At 46.6% G+C, this 20,535-nt stretch overlaps 1 protein-coding gene across 3 annotated transcripts in view; it reads right to left on the bottom strand.

Moving 5' to 3' along the window:
- The window catches only part of ELMOD1 (ELMO domain containing 1), a 296,287-nt gene that overhangs the window by 94,188 nt on the left and 181,564 nt on the right, over positions 1 to 20,535 (bottom strand). For all 3 annotated transcript variants that reach the window (XM_063951584.1, XM_063951582.1, XM_063951583.1), the window contains exon 3: positions 47 to 192. In XM_063951584.1, coding sequence (XP_063807654.1) covers positions 47 to 192 — 146 coding nt within the window. The remainder of the gene's footprint in view (positions 1 to 46; positions 193 to 20,535) is intronic.

The raw sequence follows: 20,535 nt of genomic DNA, 5'->3' as shown, positions 1-20,535 counted from the left end.
AACATAAAACCAGGGTACTGAAATGAATGCGGGGGCTATTAGGTACCTATTTTTAATGTCCGCCCGGCGCCAGGCTTGTTCTTGCAGCAGATTCTCTGCAACTCGCAGCGTCCAGTCAGCTTCCTCAAAATAAACTTTAGGCAACGCCACAGACAAATGCAGTAGAAGTACAGCCACACCTGAACCACCATTCTGTAGATAACAAAGAAATGCAAACAGGGAAATGCAATTAAGATTAGATAAACTGAGATAAAAAACAATCTCTGTAAAGGGGGGTACACACAGGGAGATGTGTGCTGAGCGATCTATCACAGACCGCTCAGCACACATTCCTCCCCCAACTCAGCACAGCGCGATGTGTGCTGAGCGAGGAGGGGGCCACTCATTTCAACCAGCGGTGAAATGAGCGATCTACTGGATTTGGCATGCATGCATGCCAAATCTAGAGCCGGCGACGTAACACTAGTGTTACGTCGCCGGCACCCCTACACATCGCTGTCGCCGGCACCCCTACATACGGTGCGATGTGTTATTAATTTATTAATTTCTAAGCAATCTAGTCAGATTGCTTAGAAAGTAAGTGAACATCGCTCCGTGTGTACCCCCCCCCCCTTAAGAGTGATCCGATAACTTCACTGTATTTATTGGTGGTTAGTATATTCAAAAAGGCATCTTAAGCAGTATTGATTAGAGAGGGTTCAGCTATACATTACCAAGAATCATTAGTACAGTCAATTCCAGAGAGTTGTCAATAAGTGTATATATATACACATATACATATATATACACTGCTCAAAAAAATAAAGGGAACACTAAAATAACACGTCCTAGATCTGAATGAATGAAATATTCTTATTAAATACTTTGTTCTTTACATAGTTGAATGTGCTGACAACAAAATTACACAAAAATGATCAATGGAAATCAAATTTATTAACCCATGGAGGTCTGGATTTGGAGTCACCCTCAAAATTAAAGTGGAAAAACACACTACAGGCTGATCCAACTTTGATGTAATGTCCTTAAAACAAGTCAAAATGAGGCTCAGTAGTGTGTGTGGCCTCCTCGTGCCTGTATGACCTCCCTACAACGCCTGGGCATGCTCCTGATGAGGTGGCAGATGGTCTCCTGAGGGATCTCCTCCCAGACCTGTACTAAAGCATCCGCCAACTCCTGGACAGTCTGTGGTGCATGGTGGATGGAGCGAGACATGATGTCCCAGATGTGCTCAATTGGATTCAGGTCTGGGGAATGGGCGGGCCAGTCCATAGCATCAATGCCTTCGTCTTGCAGGAACTGCTGACACACTCCAGCCACATGAGGTCTAGCATTGTCTTGCATTAGGAGGAACCCAGGGCCAACTGCACCAGCATATGGTCTCACAAGGGGTCTGAGGATCTCATCTCGGTACCTAATGGCAGTCAGGCTACCTCTGGCGAGCACATGGAGGGCTGTGCTGAATATCCTTACAAAGAATTAAGGTTAAAAAAGGGTTGAGATTGCCTAAAGGATAAAATAAAAAAGGGGCAGACTAGATGGGCCAAGTGATAAAATAAAAAAGGGGCAGACTAGATGGGCCAAGTGGTTCTTATCTGCCGTCAAATTCTATGTTTCTATGTGCGGCCCCCCAGAGAAATGCCACCCCACACCATTACTGACCCACTGCCAAACCGGTCATGCTGGAGGATGTTGCAGGCAGCAGAACGTTCTCCTTGGCGTCTCCAGACTCTGTCACATCTGTCACATGTGCTCAGTGAGAACATGCTTTCATCTGTGAAGAGCACAGAGCGCCAGTGGGGAATTTGCCAATCTTGGTGTTTTCTGGCAAATGCCAAACGTCCTGCACGGTGTTGGGATGTAAGCACAACCCCCACCTGTGTAAGTCGGGCCCTCATACCACCCTCATGGAGTCTGTTTCTGATCGTTTGAGTAGACACATGCACATTTGTGGCTTGCTGGAGGTCATTTTGCAGGGCTCTGGCAGTGCTCCTCCTGTTCCTCCTTGCACAAAGGCGGCGGTAGCGGTCCTGCTGCTGGGTTGTTGCCCTCCTACGGCCTCCTCCACATCTCCAGATGTACTGGCCTGTCTCCTGGTATCGCCTCCATGCTCTGGACACTACGCTGACAGACACAGCAAACCTTCTTGCCACAGCTCGCATTGATGTGCCATCCTGGATGAGCTGCACTTCCTGAGCCACTTGTGTGGGTTGTAGGGAGGTTATACAGGCACGTGGAGGCCGCACACACTACTGAGCCTCATTTTGACTTGTTTTAAGGACATTACATCAAAGTTGGATCAGCCTGTAGTGTGTTTTTCCACTTTAATTTTGAGGGTGACTCCAAATCCAGACCTCCATGGGTTAATAAATTTGTTTTCCATTGATAATTTTTGTGTGATTTTGTTCTCCGCACATTCAACTATGTAAAGAACAAAGTATTTAATAAGAATATTTCATTCATTCAGATCTAGGATGTGTTATTTTAGTGTTCCCTTTATTTTTTTGAGCAGTGTATATATATATACACACATAAATATTTGTATGTAGGTGAACTCAGCACTATAGCGTTCATCTTGCGACCATGTTAATTGGCTTCACACACATGACGAACACACATTCATACACCACACACATACACAGTGCCGTAACTAGACATTTTAGCGCTGTGTGCAAGAAACAGCACTGGCACTCCCCCACCTTATGTAAAATAGGGTCAGTGCGCGCTGTAGGCGCGCGCAAAAAATATAGGGGCGTGGCTTCATGGGGAAGCGGTGTGGCCACAAAATAATACCAATTCATATTACGGTGCACAGTAGTCTCCATTATTCAAATTACGTGCACAGTAGCGCCACTACACCAGGTAGAGCCCCTTTTACAGATTACGGCAGACAGCATCCCCTTTTTACACTTTACGGCAGACAGCGTCCCCTTTTTACATATTATGGCAGCCAGTCCCTATTTTTACACATTACGGCAGCCAGTCCCCCTTTTTACACATTATGGCAGACAGCGTCCCTTTTTTACACAGTACGGCAGACAGCGTCCCCCTTTTTACACGTTTCGGCAGAGCGTCCCCCTTTTTACACATTACGGCAGACAGCGTCCCCATTTACATAGTACGGCAGACAGTGTCTCCCTTTTTACACGTTTCGGCAGACAGCGTCCCCATTTTACATAGTACGGCAGACAGCGTCCCCCTTTTTACACGTTTCGGCAGACAGCGTCCCCTTTTTACACAGTATGGCAGACAGCGTCCCCCTTTTTACACATTACGACAGATCGCGTCCCCCTTTTTACACATTATGGCAGACAGCATCCCCTTTTACACAGTACGTCAGACAGCGTCCCCTTTTTACACATAACGGCAGACAGAGTCCCCTTTTTACACAGTACGGCAGACAGCGTCCCCTTTTTACACATAACGGCAGACAGCGTTCCCCTTTTTACACATTACGGCAGACAGCGTCCCCTTTTTACACATTACGGCAGATAGCGTCCCCCTTTTTACACAGTACGGCAGACAGCGTCCCCTTTTTACACAGTACGGCAGACAATGTCCCCCTTTTTACACGTTTCGGCAGAGCGTCCCCGTTTTTAAACATTACGGCAGACAGCGTACCCATTTTACATAGTACGGCAGACAGCGTCCCCCTTTTTACACGTTTCGGCAGACAGCGTCCCCTTTTTACACAGTATGGCAGACAGCGTCCCCTTTTTACACATTATGACAGACAGCGTCCCCCTTTTTACATATTACGGCAGACAGTGTCCCCTTTTTACACATTACGGCAGACAGAGTCCCCTTTTTACACAGTACGGCAGATAGCGTGCCCCTTTTCACATGTTTCGGCAGACAGCGTCCTCTTTTTACACATTATGGCAGACAGCGTCCCCCTTTTTACACATTATGGCAGACAGCGTCCTCTTTTTACACAGTACGGCAGACAGCGTCCCCTTTTTACACAGTACGGCAGACAGCGTCCCCTTTTTACACATTACGGCAGACAGTGTCCCCTTTTTACACATTACGGCAGACAGTGTCCCCTTTTTACACATTACGGCAGACAGTGTCCCCTTTTTACACATTACGGCAGACAGAGTCCCCTTTTTACACATTAGAGCAGACAGAGTCCCCTTTTTACACAGTACGGCAGACAGAGACCCCCTTTTTACACGTTTCGGCAGAGCGTCCCCCTTTTCACACATTACGGCAGATAGCGTCCCCCTTTTTACACAGTATGGCAGACAGCGTCCCCTTTCTACACATAACGGCAGACAGCGTCCCCCTTTTAACACAATACAGCAGACAGCGTCCCCTTTTTACACATTACGGCAGACAGCGTCCCCCTTTTTACACATTACGGCAGACAGCGTCCTCTTTTTACACAGTACGGCAGATAGCGTGCCCCTTTTTACACAGTACGGCAGACAGCGTCCCCTTTTTGCACATTACGGCAGTGTCCCCTTTTTACACATTACGGCAGACAGCGTTCCCTTTTTACACAGTACGGCAGACAGCGTCCCCTTTTACACATTACGGCAGACAGCAGACACCTTTTTACATATTACAGCAGCCAGCGTCCCCCTTTTTACACATTACGGCAGGATAGATAGATAGACAGACTGACAGACAGACAGACAGAATAGTTCATACTTACCATCTCTCCGCTGGCTCAGGCAGTCAGGCTCCTCGGTGCTTGCAGCTCCAGAGGCAGGGGAGAAGGAGGAGGGAGGGGGACTCGGGAGCCGCAGCAGCGCAGTATAATTGCTGGCAGCGCCGCATGCAGCTGTCCCTCTCCTTCCGCATTGGCTGTCCACCGCCACTGTGAATGTTGGGATGAGGGAAGCGCATCCCAGCATTCACAGCAGCGCTGGCCAGCCAATGTGGAAGGAGAGGGACAGCTGCAGCAGCGCCGCTACCAATTACATAGCACTGCTGTGGCTCCGGAGTCCCCCTCCCTCCTCCTCCTCCTCCCCTGCACCCAGAGCTGCTCCTCTCCTCCTCTGGCGCACACAGCACAGGCGGCTTGTAATGAGTAAATTTGACTCATTACAAGCCGCTGACTTGGAATTCTGGCAGTTGCGCCCTCAGGGCGACTGCGCTGTGTGCCAGGCACACCTGGCACACACGTAGTTATGGCTCTGCACATACACATCTATCTACAGTACATCTATCATGTTAATTGGCCATGCAACACATACAGTACACACACACACACACACACACATACTGTACTGTATATAATATAGAGTCCAATTTCATGGAGATGCCTTGTCAGTAGATAATTCTTTGCAGCAATTATTGTTTAATCATAAACATAATATTGTACAATTAATCAGCTTTCAATACATCAACGTTTCGATTTATCCACTGAATTGTTATCAAGACAAGCATCCAGACAAACCCATAAAAGTTAACCATAAGTTAGGACACATTAATAAACACCTCCAACCGTCATCACATAAGCCAAGGATCCATAGATCCTGTTTGCGGAACATCCAGTGAAAACCAATAATAGGTAGTATGTATCCATGGTGGTGGTGTTGTGTATGTATGTATGTATGTATGTGTATGTATATACATACATACATACATATATACATACATACATACACACACACACACATATATATATATACACACACACACACACACACACACACACACACACACACATATACACACCACACACGTCACACACACATCTATATACTGTATATATTATCTATCTATAAAATCATTGGTTTGTATGTATGTTTGCAATAAAGTTGAGAACTACTGAACAGACTTTGAATGGGTTTTCACCGATTTGATCCTTTAGATCCATTGAGTAACAAAGGCAATGAATCATCTTGCTGTCATGTTAAATGGCTAATTAGCAAATAATATAATGCATGCAACGAATTGTCTCTGTCGCCGTGCCACAGAGCTGGTATTGCAGGGTTCAGAGTCACACGGGTAGTGGAGAAGGGGGGGGGGGGGGGGGGAAAGCAGAGGCACACATGGGTAATGGAGCACAAAAAAGTGGGGCATCCCCTTTCATTTAGGAAAATGTAAATTTTATTTTATTCAATGTAAAACAATGTGCAAAGGTACGTGTCGGTACGGGTGGGCTACTGTCAGGTTAAAGATTGCGTGAGGTGCAACAGAGAAAACTAATACCTTATGCCTGTCACCCGCATGCCCCCCACCCCCACCCATTCCCCTTAGTACCAGCTTGCATCTTTGCACACTGTTGCTTCACTTGGCTGCATCAATAGCACTCACGGTCGCACAGGCACTGTGTGCGCAGGCTCCTTATGCGTCAGACATGTCCATTAAGAATTTTCATATTATGACATCTTCACACTTTTGTCAAGGTATCTGTTAAAATAAATATTCCTTAAATACATAACTAGAACAACTCGAATAAAATGTATACTCACTCGGCACTGACATGTAGGCACTTCTAGTAGTAAGTAAAAGGCAAAACAATGGCATGGGGCTTTTAAAACAGATTCGGATTAAGGAGGGGGGTACACAGCGGCCTCCATCACTTAAATACGGCTACAGTGCAGAACAGTACTGCACTCACAGCTGAAGAAAAGGGATTGAGTGGCCTGTCACTGCACTAGCTGAGCAGCTTGTCTCTCCCTGCTTGCCCTACCAGTGACTGAGAGCTGATGTGACGAAAGGTGGCACCGGGAGGTTGGGCTTACTGTCGGCGGTGCCAGGAGGAGGGGCTTAATGTCAGGAGCACCGGTAGGCGAGGCTTAAATCCGGACAGGGCTTAAACCCAGCGCAGCCACGTCCTATACAGTCCATATGATTTTTTTTTTTTTTACTCATGTTATGTATTTACAGTATTTGCTCATTCACCCTTGAACATTAGTTTCTTATCTCTCCCTTTATCTTAATCTGTTTCGCCTCTCTATCGCCTATTCACCCTAATATTTATCCCTATGTCCTCTAACTCTACCTCACAGTAGGTATTTGGGGGCAGGAACAGGGCTCATCTCAGAAAATGGAGGCGTATCGTCTCCATATCTGGGACATGCTGAAGCCAGCAACTGCATCCTCACTGTCTGTTGAGTAGTCCTCACAATAGAGTCATTCCTCAAGAAGTGGAACAAAAGAAAATCTGAGAAGACCAGTAAACTTCATTTCAAGTTAAATGATCACATTTAGTAAGTACTGTACTCAGGGCCATCTTAACAGCAGTGTAGGCCCCTGGGCACAGCAGTGTACTGGGCCCCCTACCCATCCTCCAGCGGTAGGGGTGGGGGGTGCTATCAGCAGCAGCTTTGATGTCCCGTGGGCTGTAGGGGATGTTCTATATTCCGCTCAGCATGTAGGACCTGGAGCAGTAATTTCTGATAATTACTCCTTTACTGCACAGATGGTGGAAGATGGGGTGGGAGGGAGAACACTAAACTGTAGAAGAGGCATTGGGATGAATGAAGGGGCCCCGGTACATAACTTCCAGGGTGGTAGGGGGGGTGTAATACACAGGGATGGGGTGGATAGTGGAGTGGGCTTAATATTCATAATTTTCCAGTGACTACAGATATCTCCAGTTCCTGGATATAGATTTCTTAGTTTTGAATGCGATAAAAAAAGACTAGAGAGTCCCACCTTTCAGGAGGTTCTGGAGACTTAGGATCAGAGTCCGGGACCCAGAGCAATCCACCAGTAAAAATATAAAACTGCAAACCAGATGTGTGGAGCTGGAGCAGGGACCAGCTGCTTGAAGACTTGTATCTCCGGTTCTGTAGGCATAGTAGAGACAAGCTGCCAGTGTCCACTAACAGAGAGGAGTCCCATCTTTTGGAGAATATCCTCAGAAAAACTCTAAGTCAGACAGAACCCGAGATATCTGGCTGGGAAGAGCAATTAACAGTCTTGGATTGGGACCACTGCTTCGAAGTCAGATATCTCCGGTTCCCCAGGGCCGATTTTCAAAAATCTGGTACCCCTGGAAAGAGGGGACCCTCAGCTATCAGCTTAGGGCCCTTAGACTCCTGGGGCCCTTGGGCAAGAGCCCATTGAGCCCATACGAAAAGACGGCCCTGACTGTACTTACTAACTTGCATTGGCAACCATACCAAGCCTGCAGTATAAAAGTCCTTATCTTAGAGGATATCCAGCTTTCATAAGGTATAAACACAAAGCTATTATATTTTTTAAAATGGAAAATATAAAGTAACATCGAAAAACAGAGTGAGACAGCAGAAAATGACTGTCAGGACCATCTAATTTAAACCTTCCAGTGCCTATTGTTTTAGTTTTTATATTTGAGCTGTGTGGCATCATTTTTATGTGATTTCCTTAGTTACTGTATACTCCTTTCACAAAGAGCCGTGAACCCAAGTTGTGCCAAAGCAAGCAAGCGCCGCCAGTGTATAGGCTCGTGTGAAAGGGTCAACCTAGGTGGTGCATCCTGGGTGCATCTCAGGTCGCAACCAAGGTTATTCCTGGTCTGGGTCAGCTAAAAATAAAAGGAAGACCTGGGTCATACTTAAAAGGCAGCTGATTTGTTGGCTCAAGAGCGCTTGGAGACGGCGTAATCGGCAAGCATCCTGTAAGAGTGGTGATGACCTGGGTCCTTGCGATAATGTGAAAGGGTAAGTACTGTATATCTGAAGCCCTGGTTCCGACTTGTATTCAGTATCCCAGGTCGGCATAGGGGGTCTCCGGTCTCTAGGTCGACAACACTTAGGTCGACAGCTTCTAGGTCAATCACTATTGGTCGACAATAACTAGGTCGACAGGGTTTCTAGGTTGTCAGGGTCTCTATGTCGACAGGTCAAAAGGTCGACATGAGTTTTTTTTTTAAAAACAATCTTTTTTTAAACTTTTTCATACTATACGATCCACATCAACTACGATTGGGAATGGTAACCTGTGCTGAGCGCAGCGGGAGCAGAGCGAGGCACCTTGCCCGAAGCTGCGAGGGGCACGGTGCAGTAATTGGGGTTCCCGGTCACTGTACGGTGAAAAAGACACCCCAAAAAATCTTACGTCAACCTTTTGACCTGTCGACCTAGACCATGTCGACCTAGAGACCCTGTCAACCTAGAATCCCTGTCGACCTAGTTACTGTCAACCTAGACACCTTCAATACCACACCCGGAAAATGGTCAGTGTGGAAGGGCTATAATAAGTCCATACAGTAGCCTGTTTTACCCGATAAATAGCAAATGATTATTTAAGATGTTGACAACTTATTTGTTTGTTTTAACCACTTGCCTGGCATGGTCGCATCAGATGCAATTACACCAGCAAGTGCCTTAACTGTCTGGTTACACAGGATGCGACCAGTCAGATAAACAGCGGCTGCAGGGAAGAGTTACTTCCCGCAGCTCCAGCTCTCAGGCGGAACGTTAGGTCCCTCTGCCTCCCTGCACCCTCTCCCAGTGTGTGCCGTGCTGCCTATCACTGCTAATCGGTCAGCATGGCAGGACCAACCACCCGGCAGCTGCAGACAATAGCAACTGCTGGGGAAGTGTAAATGAACCCTCCCAGCCACGCCAGATCACCAGTTCTGTGGTTAAAGATCCTAAAGAGATATTCTCGTTATTTGTGGCATTTGAGGAGGGGTTATTAGTAATAGTTAAATGAAGATATTAGATCATACTTGCCTACTCTCCTAAAGTTGCAGGAGAATCACGATTTTTTGGCCAGTCACCCGCACCCACGAAAGAGTTTCCAGATCTCACAAATCCCGCCCGCTTCCTAGTGAAGTGAGCAGGATGAGGACATCATATAAGAAATTCCTAAGCCGTACAGAGGGGATGGGGCTAAAGGATGCAAATTCACATCTTTTAGTCCCTCCTCTCCCAGTGGACCTGCAAATCACTGCATTTTTTTTTTTTTGGGGGGGGGGGGGCTACAGATTGTGCAGCTGGCCCTGCCCCCTGCAATGGCGAGCACAAAGTCTCCTCTACGTGTCTTTCCCGGAGTGGAGATTTTAAATGTAGGCAAGTATACTGTACAATAGATTATAAAGGAATAACACAAAGCGTATGTTCATGTGGCACCGATGACTTAACATTACCCATGGTCAACAGTAGTGTAGTTGTGAAGTTTCATCATTGCCATCCATTTGTTATACAGGAAGTGTTTGTTGCCCAGGAAGTGACTCTGCAGTCATTGTTCATTGTGACTGCAGCTAGTAAAGACACACTTCTGAAGCTCCCCAAAGTCCTGCTGTGATTTGCACACAGACCACTTTATAAGTATTCATTTGTCAGTGGTCAAGATTTTACATATAACTGTATTACATACATACAGTTGTGCTCATAAGTTTACATACCCTAGCAGAATTTGTGATTTTCTGGCCATTTGTCAGAGAATATGAATGATAACTCACAACTTTTCTTTCACTCATGGTTAGTGGTTGGGTGAAGCCATTTATTGTCAAACAACTATGTTTACTCTTTTTAAATCATAATGACATCAAAAACTACCCAAATTACCCTGATCAAAAGTTTACATACCCTGGAGATTTTGGCCTGATAACATGCACACAAGTTGACATAAACGGGTTTGAATGGCTACTAAAGGTAACCATCCTCACCTGTGATCTGTTTGCTTGTAATCAGTGTGTGTGTATAAAAGGTCAGTGAGTTTCTGGACTCCTGAAAGACCCTTGCATCTTTCATCCAGTGCTGCACTGATGTGTCTGGATTCTGAGTCATGGGGAAAGCAAAATAATTGTCAAAGGATCTGCGGGAAAAGATAATTGAACTGTATAATACAGGAAAGGGATATAAAAAGATATCCAAGCAATTAGGAATGCCAATCAGCAGTGTTCAAACTCTAATTAAGAAGTGGAAAATGAGGGATTCTGTGGAAACCAAATCACGGTCAGGTAGACCAACAAAAATTTCAGCCACAACTGCCAGGAAAATTGTTCGGGATGCAAAGAAAAATCCACAAATAACTTCAGCTGAAATACAGGACTCTCTGAAAAAAAAGTGGTGTGGTTGTTTCAAGATGCACAATAAGGAGGCATTTGAAGAAAAATGGGCTGCATGGTTGAGTCGCCAGAAGAAAGCCATTACTACGCAAATGCCACAAAGCATCTTGCTAACAATATTCCAAACAGCACAGAGACAAGCTTCAAAACTTCTGGAACAGTCATTTGGAGTGATGAGACCAAAATTTAACTTTTTTGCCACAACCATAAACGTTACATTTGGAGAGGAGTCAACAAGGCCTATGATGAAAGGTACACCATTCCTTCTGTGAAACACGGAGGTGGATCGATGATGTTTTGGGGATGTGTGCGCTACAAAGGCACTGGAAACTTGGTCAAAACTGATGGCAAGATGAATGCAGCATGTTATCAGAAAATACTGGAGGAAAATTTGCACTCATCAGCCCGGAAGCTGCGCATGGGACGTACTTGGACGTTCCAACATGACAATGATCCAAAACACAAGGCCAAGTCGACCTGTCATTGGCTACAGCAGAATAAAGTGAAGGTTCTGGAGTGGCCATCTCAGTCTCCTGACCTCAATATCATTGAGCCACTCTGGGGAGATTTCAAATGTGCAGTTCATGCAAGACAGCCCAAGAATTTACAGGAACTGGAGGCTTTTTGCCAAGAAGAATGGGCAGCTTTACCATCTGAGAAAATAAAGAGCCTCATCCAAAACTACCACAAAAGACTTCAAGCTGTCATTGATGTTAAAGGGGGCAATACACGGTATTAAGAACTGGGGTATGTAAACTTTTGATCAGGGTCATTTGGGTAGTTTCTGTTGTCATTATGATTTAAACAGAGTAAACACAGTTGTTTGACAATAAATGGCTTCACCCAACCACTTACCATGAGTGAAAGAACAGTCTGTGAGTTATCACTCATATTCTCTGACAAATGGCCAGAAAATCACAAATTCTGCTAGGGTATGTAAACTTATGAGCACAACTGTATGTATATATATATATATATATATATATATCTTAGCTTTAGCTTGTGTTGGAGTCTACAGAGTTCTTCATCGGTCACCATGCAGGAAAACTTGTGTAACGAGAAACTAATGGATCTTTTATATAATAGGCTTAACATACAGTATTTACTATGGTAACCTAAATCTGTTTCTAAACTTGGAACTCTGCAATTGTAATATCTGGAAGTAAAGCATGTACACTGACCTGTTTCATACACTGCACTTTCAGGCATCCTCTCTTAAGCTGCCTCCAGCATGTTCTCATTCTCAAACATTTCATCAGCAGATTAAGATGTAAACCTTAAAACAATCTGAATCTGATGTTCAGAGGTCACTGCTGATCTCAGCCAAGAGTCATTAAAAAATGTATCATCTTTTTCTGTGCACTCAACAGCAAAGCAGCGAGCTTCGGTATTAATAAATAATGCTGGTACAAGAGGTAGCTAAAAACATAAGTATGAAAAAAAAAACTCATACAAGGGGGCAATCTGTGGTCAATGGAAATGTACAGAGATCTGTGGAGAGGGCCAGCAAGAAAATAAAAGCTCATAATCTCAAACTCAAGTGAAATACACAAAATGTCATTATAAATCATTGCAGCAAACTAGTCGCCAAGGGTAAGGCTTAGGTGTTTGTTTATTTATGACACAGCGCCTGTTTTTTTTATTTACGATATAGTGTCTTTTGCTCAAACCGAGCCAGCTTTATTTATACATCACAGGTTTATAAGCAATGCAATCTCCAATCTTTATCTCAATAGATCTGTTTAGGAGCCAAGAAAACAGAGGACTGTGCCACCCCAATCCAGCGGTCTATCGCTGTGCTTCACTATCCTACTGAGCATCCGCTTGCTTGCGTATTCAAAGAAACTCTTTCAAGTAACTAGGGGTGCCCAATGCATGGGCATGGCACTGGGTGAAACTGCCACTGCCCAATGGACCTGCATGTGGATTGCAGGGTGCTTACAGCCAGTAGTATTTCTACAGAGATGCCTTAGACCTCTACTTCCAAGAGCCACAGCCCTGCCCTGTAATAGCAAATGCTGCACCTAAGGGAAGTATAACGTTATCTATATAATAAAATAAACTGCTGACAGAAATGATGTCATAATTGTGGAAAATAAGAATTTACTTACCGATAATTCTATTTCTCGTAGTCCGTAGTGGATGCTTGGAACTCCGTAAGGACCATGGGGAATAGCGGCTCCGCAGGAGACTGGGCACAAAAAGAAAGCTTTAGGACTACCTGGTGTGCACTGGCTCCTCCCCCTATGACCCTCCTCCAAGCCTCAGTTAGGATACTGTGCCCGGACGAGCGTACACAATAAGGAAGGATTTTGAATCCCGGGTAAGACTCATACCAGCCACACCAATCACACCGTACAACTTGTGATATGAAACCCAGTTAACAGCATGATAACAGAGGAGCCTCTGAATAGATGGCTCACAACAAGAACCCGATTAGTTAACAATAACTATGTACAAGTATTGCAGACAATCCGCACTTGGGATGGGCGCCCAGCATCCACTACGGACACGAGAAATAGAATTATCGGTAAGTAAATTCTTATTTTCTCTGACGTCCTAGTGGATGCTGGGAACTCCGTAAGGACCATGGGGATTATACCAAAGCTCCCAAACGGGCGGGAGAGTGCGGATGACTCTGCAGCACCGAATGAGAGAACTCCAGGTCCTCCTCAGCCAGGGTATCAAATTCATAGAATTTTGCAAACGTGTTTGCCCCTGACCAAGTAGCTGCTCGGCAAAGTTGTAAAGCCGAGACTCCTCGGGCAGCCGCCCAAGATGAGCCCACCGTCCTTGTGGAATGGGCTTTTATTGATTTAGGCTGCGGTAATCCTACCGCAGAATGCGCCAGCTGAATAGTGCTACAAATCCAGCGCGCAATAGACTGCTTAGAAGCAGGAGCACCCAGCTTGTTGGGTGCCATCAGGATAAACAGCGAGTCAGTTTTCCTGACTCCAGCCGTCCAGGAAAAATAAAATTTTCAGGGCCCTGACTACGTCCAGCAACTTGGAATCCTCCAAGTCCCCAGTAGCCGCAGGCACCACAATAGGTTGGTTCAAGTGAAAACCTGAGACCACCTTCGGGAGAAACTGAGGACGAGTCCTCAACTCTGCCCAATCCATATAGAAAATCAGATAAAGCCTTTTACATGACAAAGCCGCCAATTCTGACACACGCCTGGCCAAGGCCAAGGCCAAGGCCAACAGCATGACCACTTTCCACGCGAGATACTTTAGCTCCATGGTTTTAAGTGGCTCAACCCATGCGACTTTAGGAAATCCAACACCGCGTTGAGATCCAAAAAGTGTCACAGGAGGCACAAAAGGAGGATGAATATGTAGTACTCCTTTAACCAAAGTCTGAACTTCAGCCAGTGAAGCCAGTTCTTTCTGGAAGAAAATCGACAGAGCCAAAATCTGGACCTTGATGGACCCCAATTTGAGGCCAAAACGTCACCCCTGCTTGCAGGAAGTGCAGGAATCGACATAGTTGAAATTCCTCCGTCGGGGCCTTCATGGCCTCCCACCAAGCAACAACTTTTCGCCAAACGCGGCGATAATGTCTTGCGGTGACATCCTTCCTGGCTATGATCAGGGTAGGGATGACTTCCTTCGGAATACCCTTTTCCTTTAGGATCCGGTGTTCTACCGCCATGCCGTCAAACGCAGCCGCGGTAAGTCTTGGAACAGACAGGGTCCCTGCTGCAGCAGGTCTTGTCTGAGCGGCAGAGGCCAAGGGTCCTCTGCCAGCATCTCTTGAAGTTCCGGGTACCAAGCTCTTCATGGCCAATCCGGAACCCCGAGTATGGTTTTCACTCCTCGCCTTCTTATTATTCTCAGTACCTTGGGTATGAGAGGTAGAGGAGGAGACACATAAACCGACTGGTACACCCACGGTGTCACTAGAGCATCCCCAGCGATCGCCTGAGGGTCCCTTGACCTGGCGCAATATCTTTTCAACTTCTTGTTGAGGCGGGACGCCATCATGTCCACCCGTGGTCATTCCCAACGGTTTACCCACATTTGGAAAACTTCTGGATGAAGTCCCCATTCTCCTGTGTGTAGGTCGCCCATCGGAGAATCCTTGTGGCTTCTGCCATCGCCATCCTGCTTCTTGTGCCGCCCTGTCTGTTTACATGGGCGACCGCCGTGATGTCGTCTGATTGGATCAGTACCGGCTGGTTCTAAAGCAGGGGCCTTGCTTGGCTTAGGGCATTGTAAATGGCCCTTAGCTGCAGAATATTTATGTGAAGCGAAATCTCCTTGGAAATTTCTTCCCTGTGTGACTGCACCCCAGCCCCGAAGGCTGGCATCCGTGGTCACCAGGACCCAGTCCTGTATTCCGAATCTGCGGCCCTCTAGTAGATGAGCCCTCTGCAGCCACCACAGCAGCGACACCCCGTTTCTTGCTGACAGGGTTATCCGCTGTTGTATCTGTAGATGGGACCCGGACCATTAGTCCCACAGGTCCCACTGGAACGTCCTTGCGTGGAGTCTTCCGAATGGAATTATGCTTCGTACGAAGCTACCAGTTTTCCCAGGACTCGTGTGCATTTCTGCGTTCAGAAACATTCCCAGGAACAGAAGACGTGTCGTCGGGACCAGCTGTGACTTTGGAATATTGAGAATCCAGTCGTGCTGTTGTAGCACTTCCCGAGAGAGTGCTACCCCCACTACCAACTGTTCTTTGGACCTCGCCTTTATCAGGAGATCGTCCAAGTACGGGATAATAAAAACTTCCTTCTTGCGAAGGAGTATCGTCACTTCGGCCATTACCTAGGTAAAGACCTTCGGTGCCGTGGACAACTCCAACGGCCGCGTCTGGAACTGATAGTGACAGTCCTGTACCACATATCTGAGGTACTCCTGGTGAGGGGGGTAAATGGGGACATGCAGGTACGCATCCTTGATGTCCAGGGAGACCCTGTAATCCCCCTCGTCCAGGCTCGTAATAACCGCCCTGAGCGATTCCATCTTGAACTTGAATCTTCTGATATAAAAGTTCAAGTATTTTAATTTCAAGATGGGTCTCACCGAACCGTTTCGGTACCACAACCACTGTGGAATAGTAACCCCTTCCTTGCTGAAGGAGGGGCACCTTGACAATCACTTGTTGTGATTATAGTGTTGAATATCCACCAACACCGTCTTCCTGGCAGAGGGAGGTGCCGGTAAGGCAGATTTTAGGAAACGGCGGGGGGAAGAACGTCTCGAACTCCAGCCTGTACCCCTGAGATACTACTTGAAGGACCCAGGGATCCATGTGAGAGAGCCCACTGTCCGCTGAAATATCTGAGACGGGCCCCCACCGTACCCGGGTCCGCCTGAGCAGCCCCAGCACCATGCTGTGGACCTACCGGACGCAGGGAGGACTTCTACTCTTGGGAACTAGCTGTGTGTTGCAGCTTTTTCCTCTACATTTGCCTCTCGGCAGAAAGGATGAGCCTCTAGCCCTCTTGCTTTTCTGGGGCCGAAAGGACTGTACTTGATGATACGGTGCTTTCTTTTTTTTTTTTTTTTTTTTTGTGGGGTAGCCTGTGGCAAAAAAAAATCGATTTCCCAGCAGTAGCTGTGGAAACGAGGTCTGAAAAACTATCCCCAAACAGTTTTACCCCCTTATAGGGCAACTTCCATGTGCCGATTCGAGTCGGCATCGCCTGACCATTGCCAAGTCCATAACCCCCGTCTGGCGGCAATGGACCTAGCGCTTATTTTTGATGCCAGCCGGCAAATATCCCTCTGTGCATCACGCATGTATAAGACCACGTCTTTTATATGCTCTATTTTCAGCAAAATATTGTCCCTATCCATAGTTATTTTCCGACAGGGAATCTGACCACGCAGCGGGAGCACTGCACATCCATGCCGAAGCAACGGCTGGTCGCAATATAATGCCCTAGTGTGTGACCATATCTTATAGGGTAACCTCCTGCTTTCTATCAGCAGGTTCCTTCAGGGCGGCCGTATCCGGAGACGGTAGTGCCACCTTTTCTGATAAGCGTGTAAGCGCTGTATCTACCCTATGGGGTGTTTCCCCGCGTGACCTATCCTCTGGCGGGAAAGGGTACGCTGCCAATAACCGTTGTAGAAATTATCAATTTCTTACCGGGGGAAGACCACTCTTCCTCACACACCTCATTTAATTTCTCAGAAGCAGGAAAAACTACTAATAGTTTTCTCTCACCAAACACAATACCCTTTTATGTGGTACCTGGGGTATAATCATAAATGTGTAATACATTTTTCATTGCCTCAATCCTGTAACGGGTGGACCTATTTGGAGGGTATACCAGTCTCATCGATGTCGACACTGGAGTCAGTATCCGTGTCGACATCTGTGTCTGTTATCTGAGGTAGCGGGCGATTTTAGAGCCCCCCATGACATTTGAGACGCTGGAACAGGCACAAGCTGAGTAGCCGGCTGTTCCGTGTCGTCGACCTTTTATGTAAGGAGTTGACACTTTCACGTAATCCTTCCATAAGTTCAACCACACCGGTGTCGACCCCGCAGGGGGTGACAACATATTTACAGGCATTCGCTCCGCCTCCACCTCATTATCCTCCACATACCTGTCGACACAGCCGTACCGACACACAGCACACACACAGGGAATGCTCTGATAGAGGACAGGACCCCACAAAGCCCTTTGGGGAGACAGAGGGAGAGTATGCCAGCACACACCAGGGCGCTATATATCACAGGGATAGCACCTATAAAAAAGTGTTTTCCCTTATAGCTGCATATATATTGTATACTGCGCCTAAATTGTGCCCCCCCTCTCTTTTTAACCCTTTCTGTAGTGTATTAACTGCAGGGGAGAGCCAGGGAGCTTCCCTCCAACGGAGCTGTGATGGAAAAATGGCGCCAGTGTGCTGAAGGAGATAGCTCCGCCCCTTTTTCGCGGACTTTTCTCCCGCATTTTTATGGATTCTGGCAGGGGTTAATGTAAATCCATATAGCCCTGGGGGTTATATGTGATGTATTTTTGCCAGCCAAGGTGTTAATATTGCTGCTCAGGGCGCCCCCCCCCCCAGCGCCCTGCACCCATCAGTGACCGCAGTGTGAGGTGTGCATGAGGAGCAATGGCGCACAGCTGCAGTGCTGTGCGCTACCTTGATGAAGACTGATGTCTTCTGCCGCCGATTTTCCGGACCTCTTCTTGCTTCTGGCTCTGTAAGGGGGCCGGCGGCGCGGCTCTGGGACCGGACTCCGAGGCTGGGCCTGTGTTCGATCCCTCTGGAGCTAATGGTGTCCAGTAGCCTAAGAAGCCCAAGCTGGCTGCAAGCAGGCAGGTTCGCTTCTTCTCCCCTTAGTCCCTCGATGCAGTGAGCCTGTTGCCAGCAGGTCTCACTGAAAATAAAAAACCTAAAACTAACTTTTATCTAAGAAGCTCAGGAGAGCCCCCTAGATTGCACCCTGCTCGGTCGGGCACAAAAATCTAACTGAGGCTTGGAGGAGGGTCATAGGGGAAGGAGCCAGTGCACACCAGGTAGTCCTAAAGCTTTACTTTTGTGCCCAGTCTCCTGCGGAGCCGCTATTCCCCATGGTCCTTACGGAGTTCCCAGCATCCACTAGGACGTCAGAGAAATATCGGAATGCAGTGACAGTTGGTAAGTTAAGGCTGTAAGTACATGGCTCTGACTGTACTTTACTTTCATGCTAAACTATCCTGATAGGCAGATACTGTAGATGTCCCACGGTCTGCCAATCACCGATACCCATCAGCTCACACAAGCCGCCGCTTCATCTGGATATACTATTCACAGTTTGACATTGCAGACAGCCTTATATAGGTATGCAGTTATATTCCCGACTGTCGGGATACCGATGGTCGAAATCCCAATGCCAAAATCCCGACAGCCATTGGAATCCCGACCACCGGCCACAAACACTACTTGGGTGGTGGTCCACGCCACCACCTGATGGGGAATAGAACCTTGTAGCCCGCGAGGGGACACGCTGCGTGCAAGGTAAGGATTCCGGCTGTCGGTATTCCGGTGTCCATATATTCCCGTCAGTCAGGAAATCATACTGACCCCCCAGATATACATCATTAGCCGGCACTCCTACTCCGGAGACTGCAGAGTACATATCTATGCTCCAGGAGATAGAGCTCCCTTCAGCCATAATGCCAGCCCCTGCAGCACAAGCCCGGTCTGCAGTCAACATCTCTGTCTAGCTGACATCACACTCTGGAGGTTTGAGCACAGACTACTCCATCTATTGAAGTCACTTTATTGTTCTGTGGAATCTATACTATCGAGTATTGACACATACTCCTGGGTACATAGCCAGAATAAGGTTGGGGCGCAGGGCACACTGTATCCCGGGCCCCCCTCTGTCAGGGGAGCCCCTGGCCAAAACACACTGACATCACTAGCTCTTCCTCTTGTGCAGCAGCAGAACCAGGCAGCCAGAATGTGAGCAGGACAGTATGCAGTGCAGGCAGAGACACAGGAGTACAGGTTGAGTATCCCTTATCCAAAATGCTTGGGACCAGAGGTATTTTGGATATGGGATTTTTCCGTATTTTGGAATAATTGCATATCATAGTGAGATATCATGGTGATGGGACCTAAGTCTAAGCACAGAATGCATTTATATTTCATATACACCTTATACACACAGCCTGAAGGTAATTTTAGCCACTATTTTTGGTAACTTTGTGCACTGAACAAAGTGTATCTACATTCACACAATTCATTTATGTTTCATATACACCTTATACACACAGCCTGAAGGTAATTTTAGCCACTATTTTTGGTAACTTTGTGCACTGAACAAAGTGTATCTACATTCACACAATTCATTTATGTTTCATATACACCTTATACACACAGCCTGAAGGTCATTTAATACAATATTCTTAATAACTTTGTGTATTAAACAAAGTTTGTGTACATTGACCATCAAAAAACAAAGGTTTCACTATCTCACTCTCACGCAAAAAAGTCCGTATTTCGGAATATTCCGTATTTCGGAATATTTGGATATGGGATACTCAACCTGTATCAGGTTTCATAAGCTACCAACCGAGCTTCCCGACCAGAGGAGAGAGCTATGGGGGTAATTCCAAGTTGATCGCAGCAGGAAATTTTTTAGCAGTTGGGCAAAACCATGGGGGGTAATTCCAAGTTGATCGCAGCAGGAAATTTTTTTAGCAGTTGGGCAAAACCATGTGCACTGCAGGGGGAGCAGATATAACATGTGCAGAGAGAGTTAGATTTGGGTAGGTTATTTTATTTTTGTGCAGGGTAAATACTGGCTGCTTTATTTTTACACTGCAACACCCAAATCTAAGTCTCTCTGCACATGTTATATCTGCTCCCCCTGCAGTGCACATGGTTTTGCCCAACTGCTAAAAAATTTCCTGCTGCGATCAACTTGGAATTACCCCCCATGAGCACTGCAGGGGGGGCAGATATAACATGTGCAGAGAGAGATAGATTTGGGTGTGGTGAGTTCAATCTGCAATCTAAATTGCAGTGTAAAGATAAAGCAGCCAGTATTTACCCTGCACAGAAACAAAATAACCCACCCAAATCTAACTCTCTCTGCAAATGTTATATCTGCCC

This window comes from Pseudophryne corroboree, chromosome 2, assembly GCF_028390025.1.
Source record: "Pseudophryne corroboree isolate aPseCor3 chromosome 2, aPseCor3.hap2, whole genome shotgun sequence".
Taxonomy (NCBI): domain Eukaryota; kingdom Metazoa; phylum Chordata; class Amphibia; order Anura; family Myobatrachidae; genus Pseudophryne; species Pseudophryne corroboree.
Note: the sequence above shows the minus strand (reverse complement) of the source record. Positions and strands in the feature narration are given on the sequence as shown.